Source organism: Mus pahari, chromosome 9 (assembly GCF_900095145.1).
Source record: "Mus pahari chromosome 9, PAHARI_EIJ_v1.1, whole genome shotgun sequence".
In the NCBI taxonomy this organism is placed as follows: domain Eukaryota; kingdom Metazoa; phylum Chordata; class Mammalia; order Rodentia; family Muridae; genus Mus; species Mus pahari.
In genome coordinates, this window is record NC_034598.1 from 81,989,022 (window position 1) to 82,003,371 (window position 14,350).

General features: G+C 44.5%; 1 protein-coding gene across 1 annotated transcript in view; it reads left to right on the forward strand.

Annotated features, from left to right (window-relative positions):
* Nucleotides 1-14,350, forward strand: part of Cfap54 (cilia and flagella associated protein 54) — a 287,635-nt gene that overhangs the window by 47,440 nt on the left and 225,845 nt on the right. Inside the window, exons 16-19 of the mRNA XM_021205638.1 lie at nucleotides 4,252-4,380; nucleotides 4,704-4,830; nucleotides 7,281-7,367; nucleotides 7,460-7,581. Coding sequence (XP_021061297.1) covers nucleotides 4,252-4,380; nucleotides 4,704-4,830; nucleotides 7,281-7,367; nucleotides 7,460-7,581 — 465 coding nt within the window. The remainder of the gene's footprint in view (nucleotides 1-4,251; nucleotides 4,381-4,703; nucleotides 4,831-7,280; nucleotides 7,368-7,459; nucleotides 7,582-14,350) is intronic.

Below are 14,350 nucleotides of genomic sequence, written 5' to 3' on the forward strand. Positions count from 1 at the left end.
CAGTCAAGCTCCTCTGAGACACTCAAATACTAGTGTGACCCAGCTCCTGTTATCCTGGGATCCTGTTGTCCTAAGATCCTGGGCATGTTACAGTGCGTGGAATTTTTTACTTTGAGGACCGTGGAGTTGTCTGGCCTGTCCAAAACCAAGGTAAACCAGAACTGATCAAAACGAACCTGAGCCTCTGGTCAGGAAAGGCTCTGATGTCCTTATTCCTGCTGTCACAGGCCTGTCACTATTGGATTGGAGCAGATGTTGTGTTCCACTTGCCAGTGATCCTAAGATCGCGTGGGCAGTCCTCTAGGGACTGTGGGGGTGTCCGCCAACTCCGTGCCCTAGGTGACCTGGTGCTGGCGCAGACCGGAAGGGACTTGTGCCCCTGGTCAGGCAGTTCTCTGCTGCCCTAGTGCTGTCTCAGGTCCCGTGCACGATTGGATTGGAGCAGAAGTTGTGTTTCACTCACCAGTGATCCTAATATTGGGTGGGCAGTCCTCTAGTGACCGTGGGGGTGTCCGCTGACTCCATGCCCTAGGTGACCCGGTGGTGGCGCAGACCGGAAGGGACTTGTCTCATTCCAACTCTTAAGGACACTAGAGTGTGAGAATTGCAGGCTTAGTGGGCTAGCTCTTATTCTCCTTAGTGCTATGGGGGAAGGCACAGGGACCCTAGTGCAAGTTATAAAGGGCTAGGTCTTCTGGCTTGAAATTTTCCATCAGCTAAAGTCAATAAATCAAATGGGTTTCTTAGGTGACAGGTCTCTGACAACAAAGAATCTAAAGGCGATTGATGAGCTATTGCTGCTGTTATCAGAGTTAGCAAAATGTGTCCTTTGCTCCACATGCTCCACTACCATGTTCTGAGAAACTGCCCAAGTATGAAGTCTGTGATGACGAAGGTGTCAATGACAGGCAGTCACACTGTAATGCGCCGTCTGCTCAGCAGCCATAGTGGCTCATGGTGGCTGTTTACAGGCAATCCACTGGCTCGCCCAGAGCCCAGAGCCCAGAGCCCAGAGCCCAGAGCCCAGAGCCCAGAGCCCAGAGCCCAGAGCCCAGAGCCCAGAGCCAAGAGCCCAGAGCCCAGCCTTTGTTTCAGACAGACTCATAGTCGAGTCTTGATTAGGGTGTTGATTGTTCGCCTGAACTTAAATGGATTATTTGATCCATTCAAGCATCTTTATCTGTGAGATTATGACTGTACCTGTTCTGCTAGGTTGTTATACCATTTAGTTGACATATAAATGACACTCTGGAAACCAGTGCCTTGTATATGTTAGTTTTCTTTGTGTTTCAAGGGGAGTTTGGTCTCAGCTTAGATCTCAGATTCATGTGGTCCGAGATTCATGTGTTCACTTACCAATCTTTTTTTTTTTCCACTGAGAAATCTCTAGGTGTGAAAAATAATATTTCTTGCACACATGCAAAGTGCTATGTGAAATATAATGTGTACCATGGTGATGGCATGATTTAAGACAATTTCAAACTTATGCAGAACATGTAGCATCTATTCGATAAGTGGGCTATAAAAATGGGCACTCATATAAACTGATAAAATATAATATAACTATATAATATAACTATAAACTATAAACAGATGAGTAGAGTTGGCCTTCGTTACTCTGTGGGTTCTTCTTTATTATCCCAACTTCGCCCCTATCATTAGATAGGAGAGAAAGGAGAGGGGAGGGGAGGGGAGGGGAGGGGAGAGAGAAGAGGAGAGGAGAGGAAAGGAGAGGAAAGGGACCTTGAATCTAAAATTTTTCCTTTGGTTTCTTCTTTGGCATGACTACTAACAAACCACAAACAAGCCCCCAAATGACCAATGACCACCAACCTCTGCTCTCTGGGCCCTAGCATTTATACAACCCCCTGGAAAGTTCCCACAATTCCAAACTTCACACAGTTGCAGAAACTATCTGCAGCTGGCAAAACCATGCCTTTGCTAGAGCAAATCACAGTCAGCTGCCGCTGCAGACAGTCTGAAGCAGTCCCACATCTGACACCTGGGATCAAAATAAAACCACATTCTTATAACATTTCTGTGTTTTTAAAGAAACCAAAATTTGAGAATTGTCCCTACAGATGAGTTTTATTTAGGGTTAGCTGTGATGGTGATGACAATGAGCATGGTGGGGCAGTCACAGTGAAGACAATGAGAGAATGTGGCTGTGTGTGGAGTCCTTGAAAAGTTTTGTTGTCAAAAAAAGGTACTCCCAGGGCTGGGGCAATAGCTCAGTCAGTACAGTACCTAATGAACATGTGTGAAGGCCCAAACTCCAGGAGCTGTGTAAGAAGCCAGGTGTGATGGTTCCATGCTTGTAATCCTACCGCAGAGGACTAGAAATAGGCAGATTGCTGGGGCTCACTGGTAAGATCCTACATGAGAGATCCTGACTCAGGAAAGAAGGCAGATGGCCCCAGAGTAATAGCAGCTGATGTCACCCTCTTGCATGCATGTGTGCACCTGCACATGCCTTCACATAAACGCACAGGTCCTCTGTGACCTCTGGTTTTGGCTGAACAACATCCTAGATATGACTTAGATGTCTTTTGGAAGATACCTAGACATCTTGGGCAGAGCTGAACCGACATCCTCAAGCTCATTGCAAAGCTGATAAGAAACTAAGGAAAACTCTGGAGGCCAGAAGAGAAATGGGACGTGGAAACTAGCATAGAGGACATGCTGCTGGGTGCTTCTGGGTGCTGCTGGATGCTGGGCATAGTAACAAGCAAACATGGAATTAAAAAAAAAAAACACCAACAGCTATTTAGGGGAAAAATATAAAACTTCAACTCATGAAAGATGGAGTTGACATTGAGTCCTCCCTCCCCATAAAGTTAGGACCCTAAAGATCAGCCCCTCACACAGTCCTTCCCCCATCTTCCTCTCCCTTTTTCTTCTCTGAGCTTGTGGAAGCCTCTCCCCTCACCCCCTTACCCTGGCACTTCAAGTCTAGGTGCTTCCTCTCCCTTTGAGGCCAGACAAGGCATCCCAGCTAGAAGACCATATCCTATGTACAGGCAACAGCTTTTGCGTCAGCCCCCATTCCAGTTGTTCAGGACCCATATGAAGACCAAGCTGCACATCTGCTGCATATGAGTGGGGAGGCCTAGGTCCAGCCTGTGTATGCTTTTCGGTTGGTGGTTCAGACTCTGAGGGCACCAAGGGTCCAGGTTAGTTGACTCTGTTGGTCTTTCTGTGAGGTTCCTATCCACTTTGAGCTTGCAATCCATCCATATTCTTCCATAAGATTCCCCAAGCTCCACCCACTCTGTTCGGCTGTGTGTGTTTGCATCGGTCTGAGTCAGCTGCTCAGTGGAGCCTCTCAGAGGAAAACATGCTCCTGTCTACAAGCCAGTCCCCAAAGGACTTGCAGCTTTCTTAGCCCCAGCTTCCCCAGGGTTTCCAAGAGCTGCTGATATCTGTGATTCTATTCTTTTAGCCCCTCTCTGTTTGGGATACTAAGAGAGCTCCTGTGATAACCACGCCGAGCCACTAAGGCACAAACATCAGCCCGAGCCTATGTTTTGAAGGAAGAAAATAGCCTGAAGAATTTTATGATGGAGAAATTAAAAAGCATTTCAAAATTTAAAAGGGTTGTTATATACTGGTCGAGGCACATGTATGGTGAGAGTGGCAATTGAACAAACACCAATTTAGGCAACACAAATGAAAGAAAAAAGAAAGGCTCTAGGAAGTGGCTCCTTGTGAGGAGTGAGGTAGAGTGACTCATGGATGGGAGCCTGGGGCTTTTGCTTTACCCACCCACATGTGTAAAAGATTCTGAGAAGAGCCTTTGAACAGAGCCTGATCACTCTATAGTAGTCCCCCTATGAGGATGATGATGTTTAAAAGATATGTAGATTTTGAAAACCATTCCATGTCAGTTTTTGTGGACTCCAAGTCTAAATTTCCAGCCCTGAGGGTCTGAGATTAAAAAAAAAAAAAAAAAAAGCAGCAAGTTTTCAATTAAGTGTGTGAGGGAGAACACAGCCAAAGTTATGCGAGCTTCATTCTTAAATTTTCTTATAGGCTTAATACAACTGGAATCTTAAGACAATGAATAGGACTGATTATATGTTGGTGAAAGTTTGCATTTGGAAAATGGCGAGCTATATTATTTTCATCTTCATTGACGGCACTCAGTCTTTAGTTGAAGCTAAGCATATTTAGTAAGATACAGAGCGCGGCTGATGTTGGGCAGGTAAAAAGTGATTCAGTTTGTCCGTTTTGTGTGTAAAATCATTTTAGCGAGCACCCGTGGAACAGCTGTTTTATGCGTATGAACTCCTTGATAAAGCAATCACTGGCATGAGCTGGAAATGCATGTTAACTACTTTGTCAGATGGATCATCCGTGATTGACCATTGCTATGTCAAGGTAAGAGTAGACTAATGTCATATCGGGCTGATGTTTTCCTTGGGGAGGAGAAGAGGTGGCTTTTCAGGAGCTTAGAAAAAAATTGTGGTCTGTGGAAACTTTCTTCTCATAGGCCAGAAATAGCTCTTCCTGGAAATCAAGGAGAATGAGTGATTTTTGAGTGTAGAGGGCACATATCACGTGAGGCAGCTGCTCATGGATGGAATTGAATGGCTATGCATAAGACAAGAATTTGAAAGCTAACAAGGCATAGCTATTTTTTTTAGGCTGTTTTGATAGTCATTTCCCTTTTTGATTTCTTCTTCAACTCTGTTGGACCAAAGGACTCTCATGACCTCGATGGAGACACTTACAAGCCGATTGCATCAAACAGCTACATAATGGACCTGCATCTTGAATTGATTCAAGCTCAGCACCGCATAGCTGTTGTGCTCCTTGACCAACTGGAAGGTAGTGGCCACTCACAACTAAGTCAAAATCCTAGGGTAGGGCTGATTATATTTTGTAATTGTGTATTTGTAGCCCACGTTCCAAAGGCGTTTTATTATTTTATTTTGTTCTCCTCAGGTTAATATCAATAGATACTTTTGTTTATCAGTTTATACTTTGTATATAGGTCAGTATATTTCAAAGAAAGCATGATTTTATTTGTTTGCTAATAGTAAGTTATTGGTGTTTTGTTAATTCAATAGAGTAAGTGTTTATTTAGTACCTACAAAAATATTCTTTATTTTTGCCCTTTTATGTTTTCACCCTTTTATATTTTGTTTTAAACATTTATATGGCTTTAAAAGTTGTTTTCATCTGGGCGGTAGCAATGCACACCTTTAATCCCAGCACTTGGGAGGCAGAGGCAGGTGCATCTTTGAGTTCCAAGTCCAGACTGGTCTACAGAATGAGTTCCAGGACAGCCATGGCAACACAGAGATAATCTGTCTTGAAAAACCAAATACCAACCAAATAACCAAAAACAAAAACCCAAACCCAAACCCAAACCAAACCAACCAACCAACCAAACAACTAAACAAACAAACAAACAAACAACAAAAACGACAAACTAACAAACCTATTGTTTTCAATGTGAGAACTAGAGGGGAACAGATAGCAATGAGAACATCTCTGTTTCATCGTAAGTGAGCTGAAAGCCTGGTAGCCTGCCTGTTGCATAAACAAGATCACCAAGACTAATTAGCCACAATCATTACTTGGAGATGTAAAGATGTGGCTTAGAACTGCATTTTACAGCTCAATAGAAGGAGCGCGTCTGGTTTCCTTCAAGAATACTCATGATTTCCTGTACCATCCTTCATGGAAGAGTAAGGCTTTGTTTGTTCTGGGGTTACCATATAATGGTCTACTCTGGAACGGTTGTTCGTTAGGTCTTTGAAGGCCAGATGAGCTCTCATGGGGGACCATGCGCAGGTATTGATGGGAGGCCTGAGCTCGGATTTTCAGTGGAGTTCGTTAAGGGTCCGTACAGGAGCTCTGAGCTTCCTTGGTGTTTCTGCGGCTGCTTTATTGATCTTCCACCCTAACTCAGATGACCATTTCGTCCCTTTGGTCTTTCTTTGCTCAAGTATGCTGCTGCCAGCTTCATGTTTCAGAAGTGCCATTCTTACTCAGGAATTTCACAGTGACTGCCCACTGATGTCCCTGGCTTGACGGTGCAGTCACATATATTTGCACGGAAAGCTTTCTGTAACTCTGACCCTTCAGCAGCGTCTGCTTCTGTCTTTCCATCAGTTTCTATCATTTAACACCCATTAGCACAAATGATGAAACTCGTCAAAAGGGAGGTGTTGTTGGGTTCTTTTAGAAAACCCCATGTCTTAATTACTGTTCTATTGCTGCGAAGAAGAGACACCGTGACCAAGGGAACACACAAAAAAAGTATTTAATTGGGGGTTTCCTTACACTTTTGGAGGTTAATTCCATGGCCATTGTGGCAGGGAGCATGGCAGCAGACAGGCAGACATGGCCATGGGCAGTAGCTGAAGACTACGTCCTGATCCAAAGGTTGGATGTAAAGAAAGAGGGAGAGACTGGGTCTGGCATGGGATCTTGAAACCTCAAAATCCAGCCCTAGCGAGACAACTCCTCCTTTAAGACTACACTTACTGATCTGTGCCAAAATAGTTCCATCAATTATGCACCAAATATTCAAATATATGAGTCTTTGGGGGTTATTCCCATTCAAACCACCACACCCTGTAAACCTTGCATGATGGAAACAAAATAGTGCCAGGTCTCTTGTGGACCAGACTTAAGAATCACGGACTAGTATCGCCCTTACTATCTCTTGGGCCAGCACATTCATTTTATTGGGCCGCCATGACAGTCAATCCTATCTGGACACAAACCGTTACATGTTTACTGTCCTGTGGCACTCATATTTCCCAGGGACTGTGGTGACACAGTTCCTCTAGAAAGGACCAGGGACAGTTTGGTATCAGGACTTGCCATTTTATATAAAAAGAAGGCAAAGTAGACAAGAGTTTGCCCACAAGGTGATTTTACTTAAGCTGAAACTGAAAATCAAGTATTTTAATAATTTGGAAATTCTATGTCCTGAAGCACATCACTGGAAAAGAAAAAAGGGAGTGGTAATGAATCTGTAACCTGCTTGGGGGTGGGGTGGGGTGGTTCACGCCTGTAAGTCCCAGCATGAAGGAAATTAGAGGAAGTAGATTAGGGTTTGAGTCCTGCCTGGGCTACATACCAAGTTCAAGACCAGCCTGAGCCAAACAGGGAAAGCCTGTCTTAACCAAAAATAAACCAAGGTCTGGGCGTACAGGGTTGTGGTAGAACACACCACTGCTGTGCCCTAGGTCATCGGTTTGTTCCCCAGCACGACAAAAATAAAGTCTCCTGCTTGGTTCATAATAGGTGTTGTTGTTCAGTTTTGCAGGCTCCAACTGTTAGCACAAACACTCCTGCCAAAGGTTGGGAAAAGTTAAAGAAGCCTAGAAGCACTGAGTGTTTCACAGGTGGGTGATTAGCACTGGGGTCCCTTGGATTTCCATGGTTAAACGGTAAGCTGCATCCCGACCTGTTAGCAAACGTTTGTCTGCCATTACAGAGTTAACTGTAATGAAGAAAATAAGGAAGAACAAGCTGTCCAAAGCCATCTACCTGATGCAGAAGGCTCTCTTACTGTTCGAGAAAGACGCAGTGTGTGAGACTTCACGGAACCTGCTGACGGTAACATATCGTTCCTTCTTGATTTGTTTCCCTGGCATCCGATTTCTATACCTCAAGTCTTGAACTCTTTTGAAATGAGTGCTTTTGTCTCTAGAGACAGCTGACTTGAGAAGCCAACTTAAAATAGGAAGGAGCCAAAATAAGGGAAGTCAAAATTGGATTGATCCTGGCTGGCCTGGTACAGTGTTTGCATCAAACTTAGAATGCAGAACTCTTTATTGGCACTCTCTTCCAGCCGGCTGCTGCGAGTGTATGGAACAATCTCCTTGTTTGTGTCTTAAAAAACTTAGTGTTGGGGATGGAACACAAGGCCTCCAGTGTGCTAAGCGCCCAGTCTACCACTGAGCTGCCTCTCCAGCTCTTGTGGCCACCTTTAACCTGGTCTCATGCTGGCAATGACTCTGTCTTTTCGCTGATTCCTAGAATGAGGTATTGAGCAGAACTTTCTAATGGCAGTTGGGGTGTGTGTTAGGAGATCCTCATTTTTGCCCTGTGTCTGACCCATATAAGTTGAAGTGCATTGCCTGCATTTGTCAGTTTCCCAGTGCTTTGGGGAAGGGCGTACAGACATGAATCCTAAAAGGAGCCAATGTTTATTTGGCTCACAGTTTAGGGATTCCAGCCCATGGCTGCTTAGTCTCTTTGCTTTTGGTTCTGGGGTAATACAGGAGACACAGTGAAAGTATTTGCTATCAGGGAACCAATTCACTTCATGGAACTAAGAAGTGGAGAGGTGGGAATCCCAGTATCCCCTTTAAAAGCATGCCCCCATACCTTTAACACCCCACTAGGTCCAGCATATTTTAAAAGTCCCACTCACTGTCTTTCAGCCGGGGCTGTTGACCTAACACATGGAACTTTAGGAGCTATTTCATATCCTGATAGAATGAATATTACATTAAAACAGAAAATAATAATGCTACAAGTTACTTGACTAATAAGACAAGGGCAAAAGAGACCCAAACCCAGGTCAGTCACAAGGGGTTGAGGACAGACACATATATGTGGCGTGTGAGTGTGTTAAGGATAAACAGACAGAACCAAGAGAGAAATGAAAGATAGAAGAGAGGTCAAAATGTGAACAGAGTGCTCCAGGATAGGGGAGGGGAGGAGAAAGAAAGCTCAGACCAGGGGTAGGCTGCAAGGCAGGCATGTTGTCCTTTGATGAAGAAAGGAAGGAACGGTGGATAGATGCAGGTGTAAGAAGCTTGTTCGTGTGTGTGTGTGTGTGGGGGGGGGTAAGTCGATGCTGTCTAGCCTCAATAGTTTGATAAAATAGGAAGTGAGGGTTTCTGCTAGCAGTAGAGAGGGGAATCGTTGGGATGTGAAGGGAAAGAGAAGGAGGATTGGGAAGTTGATGGTAGGTGCTATTCTCTCTGAGGTTGGAGACTGTGGGTCTTTAGAAGCCCCTTCTTCATCGTGGTCTGGTGTTTCCTGATGTTCAGTACCAGTGACAGCAGGATATTTGTCACAATGAAGATTAGTGCAGGATTATTAATCTTTTAAGTGGTTGATATGGTTAGGTCACAGACTTCCTAGCTGCTCCACTATCTCAGACACCGGGCGAGGCTATTTGCTGCCAACAGGCCCTTGCCATGAAAGTTAAAACACAGACTGGGGTGTCGGGACTTCTTGGTGTTTAGGCTTTAATGGGTTAAATTGTAATCAGGAGGTGTGGCATTTTATGCTGCCCTCTAAAAAATATGGAAATCACATCTGTCCTTTGCTGTGCGGACTTCTCTCTTTTCTTTAAAGAAGGCTTCCTCTTGTCTTTAAACTCCCCCATCATGCTGTATATAACAGCTATTTCTTTTCTGTTCTTCCACTTTAAGCTATCTCTTGTGATGGTGTTCCTTCCCAGGTTTTTAAAGTAAAGGTCCCCCCTCCCTTTAAGGATCCACCATGTCATCTCTGGAACAATATACTGTCTCTCCCCTCATAATACCCTCCTACCTCAGGGCCCATTCTTAGCTCCCCATTTCCCCCGTGGTTACGGGGATTTCTCACCTAACACAGCTTATCATGGAGACTGATCATGAAGTCAGCTCTTTTCCTGAACCCGCAGCTGTCTCTTTGTTATTACAGGTGAGAACTTAAACTTTTTTTCCCAGTATGAAAGAAGAAGTTCAGAGTGAATAGGGAAGGAAAACCAGACATCAAGGTGAAGACTTTATTATGACAGAAACATCATAAAACTGGACCTCCCTGTAAAAGTCAGTCAGAGTCCAGAAATTGAGAGTCTGAGAAAGCTGGAGCTGAAAGCATTTGAGGTCAGCAAGTAGGATTTTGGAAACTTGGACATAGACCTGAAGAAGGCTGAGTGGCCACCGATGAGGGGGACTGTGAAGAGGAAGGTCACTCTGTTCTGTCAGAGAGCAATGAGGGCAGAGCCCCAGGATCCAGGAGCTGCTGCTACGCACTGGTCCTTCTGCTTGCCATTCACTTGGAGGGGCACGCATGTGGCAGGGGAAGGAGGGGCTCTGGGGAAGGATGGCAATGCAGGAGAGCTCTATCTAGCACAGCAGGGTAAGGACTTCGGGGGGATAGATACCATCATTGTTCAAGGTGGAGGCGTCTGTCCCGTCAGGATTAGGGAAGAACTTTTGCATTTCCAGACTTTGAGTTGGGGATGGATTTTGGTGGCAGCATTGGGTGGTCTGAATTGATAAGGTCATGTAGCCTCTGATCTTTGTTAGATTTCTGGATGAGTTTAGATCTGCTTTGTGGCTGCTGCTTAGACATTGGCACTCTGGCCCTATTTCTATGGAGAATAAAACAGAGTTTTTTTTTTGTTGTTGTTTTGTTTTGTTTTGTTTTGTTTTGTTTTGTTTTGTTTTGTTTTATATTGCTCTCTGGACCAGTTCCCACATGCTTTTGGAGCCCGAGGAGAAGGAAACTTCTGAGGTTTTCTTTCTACTTCCATAATATGCTATTTCCTTCTTGTTTCTCTCCCTCCCACCCAGGCTGAGGAGGGAGATGGTGGAGATGCAAGGAGTCTACGTTTCCAGGTCTTTCTATTGCCTAAGACTGTTTGAGCTCTAGAAAAATTATGGGTGTGATGCCCTCACTCGATAGCCCCATGAGAGGCATGATGAAGCTCTACAGGCTCCCCAACAAGAGACTCTTGCCAGCTGGGAGCACACTGAATGTTTATCCGAGGCCTTGCGTCTTCCAGTGGCACCACTGCTCCTCAGTGGCAGTTCTCATCCAAGGATTATGGTGTCACAATGGCTCCTCGGGGCGCTCTCCTTGACAGCGATGTTAGGACTCAAATAATTGTCAAACTTTCTTTCCTTAAAGAAGATAAATAAACTTCTTTCCCTTGGCAGTCATTCTCTGCTGAGGAATATCACAAAATGTTTTACCTTCTCATGGTCCTGTAATAAAATTGTCCCCAAACCAGTAATTGATGTGTCACCTGATACCATAAAAAGGTATGAAAAAGCTCGAGTCTCTTAGGGACATGTAAATAATTCATACCCTGCTTTGGTTTTTCGAAAGTTTTCTGCCCTTGTGGAGCCATATAATCGTATCGAGCGCCCGTGATTCCAAACCAATTAAAAGTGGACCACTTTGTTGTTAGAGACAAAGGACAGAATTTTGATGATGCTAGCTTCCCAAATGGGATGAAGACTTTACTTTTCCTTCTTGTTTAGAGGAGTGTGTTCATCCTGTCCTCCAGCCTCGGCTGCTTGACGGTATTGATCTGCCTCGATTCTGCACATTACGCCGTCCCTCCATTGTAAGGGGTGGCACGCAGCACCCCCCGCCAGAGGCTTTTCTCCCTTCGAGTGGAGCGGCCACCCTGTGGCTTAGACAGTTAGTTCACTGAGGCGGTTACAGATGACCTTTCAGGACCTTAGCAGATGCCATTTCTCACTGGAAGAGAACATGAACGCTCCTAAGCGCTTTCAGGGTAATGTGCTATGATGCTGTTTCTTGCCTCCAAATATCACAGAAGGCGGAGTTACCCTCCTTCTCATTAGATATAATCAGGTAGAATAGGGAAGGGTCCTAGTGATTGCTCTCTGTCTGGAAGCCGAGCCTCTGTAGCAATCTGAGAAGACTGCAGCTTTAGCGCAATCCCCCAGAAGCGACCCCTTGCCGAAGTCTCTCTTTGCTCCATGTAAGGAAATGGAGCCTGACAACCTACATCTGTGTGCTGACTATGACCCCATCCAGGGAATCCCCTGCCCCTCTGATCCACACTTCATTTCCCCAGAAGCTTCTCTTGCAAAGAAGCCCAACTGTTGCATCTGGCTTTCTCTTAATGCTCTCTGCCGGGGCCCAAGTAACCCTGCAGACGAGATAAAGTCAGCAGTGCCACACCCTGGCCTTAGCATCCTGTCTCCAAGCAAAGGAGCACTGTGGCCAAGCAGAGTCATGTTTACTATCGGTCCAGGGTGTAAGTGTATAATCTCATTTTGGAAGCAGAACTAAGAAGGAAACCAGAACCACTGGACGTTCCAATAAGTCCTGGCTTTAATATCTCCAGAATTTATGCCTGTAACTCTATCCTGTAAACTTAACTGGCAGTAACTGGGTTTATTTCTTTTTCTTATTTATGGAATTTCAGTTGGGTCGATCCTATTTGTTCTTCTTGAACTGTTTTTTTTTTTCTTTTTCCTGAGACCTGTTTTTTGTTTTGTTGTTTTTTTTTTTTTTTCCTGAGACCTTCTCAGTTCTTTCTGTCTCTTCTCTACTGGTTTTCCTTGTGGAAGAGCAGAGATCTTTCTGATCCTGACCCCCCTTCTAATGAGACCATGGTTTGAGCCCTGGGTTTCAGATTTGGGCATAACTATGTAGTAGAGATTTTTCTAAAGGTAAAGTGTGGAGAGCTTTCTCTGGTTTGTCTTCCTAAAGGTGTTTGAGTTTCTTGTATGTTTGTTTGCTTTTTTTTTGGCTTAGCTTTGCATTTGGATGTAGTAGCATGGGGTATAGGAGCTGGGGTAGGGTTCTGGTTCTGCTACTGATTAACACTATGTCCTGTGTTATTGATGTCCTCTTACATCTTGAAAATATTCATCTATTAAAGGGAGGTTCTTAGGAAGACTTGATGAAATGGTGCAAATAAAATTCTTAGCTCAAAAAAAAAAAAAAAAAGAAAAGAAAAGAAAAGAAAAGAAAAAAGAAAAAAGAAAAAAGAAAAAAGAAAAAAAGAAAAAAAAAAGGGGGCCTGGAGAGATGGTTCATCTGTTAAGAGCACTGGCTGTTCTTGCAGAGAACTTAGGTTGAATTCCCAGGACCCATATGGCAGCTCACCACTGTGTGTTACTCCAGCTCTGGGAGGCAGGGGTGGGAGGGGGGGACTCCAGCATCTTCACACAGACATACATGCAGGCAAAATGCCAATGCACACAAGATAAAAATAAACAGATCATAAAAAGCATTCTTAGCTTTGGGTGCAGGGTGAACAGCCCATACCTATTAGCCATTGTTATTGTCACTATCACTCTTAGCCTGCCCTTCCCTTGCAGTGCTCTGTAGCATTCGGCTAGGACTATTATCTGAACTTCAGCTTTATTCTTCTTCACAAGACCACACATCACGCCCCACACCTTCTCTTGATTCATCTTTGAAACCACATTGTTCATTCTCAGTAACGGTCCTGGCCAGGTTTCTCCAGGGATGACTTAACCTACTTCTCATCTCCTTCTGAGGTGCCACACCCTCACGATGGGACCCAGATGCACCCGAGGGAGGGCTCTGAGACGGATAGCTATCGTGACACTCCATCAACGCAGCTCTGTGATCACTGTTTCTGTGCATCTTAATCATGCCCTCAAGATTGCATTACATCTCGCCATTAGTGTTCTGATGCACCATGGGTGTCAGGCGTGTGACACATGGATTTAATGTCAGCCTGTCTTCATAAGCAGTGGCAAACTTCCGAAAAGAGGCAGGTCTCATTTGCTCTGATGGAGAGTATAGGCAGCGACATTTGTATTTATACAGAATTGCTTAGGGCCTCGGTTCATGCAGCCCACTACCGCTCAGATGGCCATGGGAAGCATGGTTGCTGCCTTGTTGCGTCGCTGAGGAAGTCCCCTTGCACTGAGGGTCCTGGCTAACCTTTGTCTTCAGTCAGTAAAAGGGACATTCCTCGCATTAGGTTCGGTAAGCCCTTCTAATTTTCAAGGGCTGTCGGGAAAGGGAGATTGGTTAGCTATTTCATCATGTGACATGTCTGGGAAAGCGAGTATTGACTGAAGACTGAGAATGGCTGTCCAGATTTTGCAGTTGTGAGATCTTGGTTTGCTAAAGCATTGTTCTAGATAGCACTAGAAACACCCCTTTAAAATTGAGCACAGTGGGTTTTGTGACTTTTTCCATCTTGAGTTCTCCCCGCCCTGACCAGATACTATCTCCTCCTGTGTGGTTGAAGATCTTAAACCATCCCCAGACACTTTCTCCTGCAGCTGCAAGATTATTAGCCTTACTGAGTTGGGACTTTATTTCTAACAGGCATTAGAGTTTGCCTTGAGTTCTGTTATGGAATTTATTTAACCCAAATCTAGGCTTTAGGTTTTTGCACTTTTCTTTCACTACTTTTTGATATAAACGTTGATATTTCTGTTAACATGGTTAAAATTGGGCCACATAATCTGAGCCAGAAATTTCCTTTTAAAGTTGGTCAAGACCCAGTCAGAGCACTTTGAACACATCCATTTAAAGTGCATTGTAGTAAACACATTTCTTCACCATCACAGCCCGGAGTGACTTTCATTTAGAATACAACGACTGAATCCAAGGAGATAAATAAAGCACT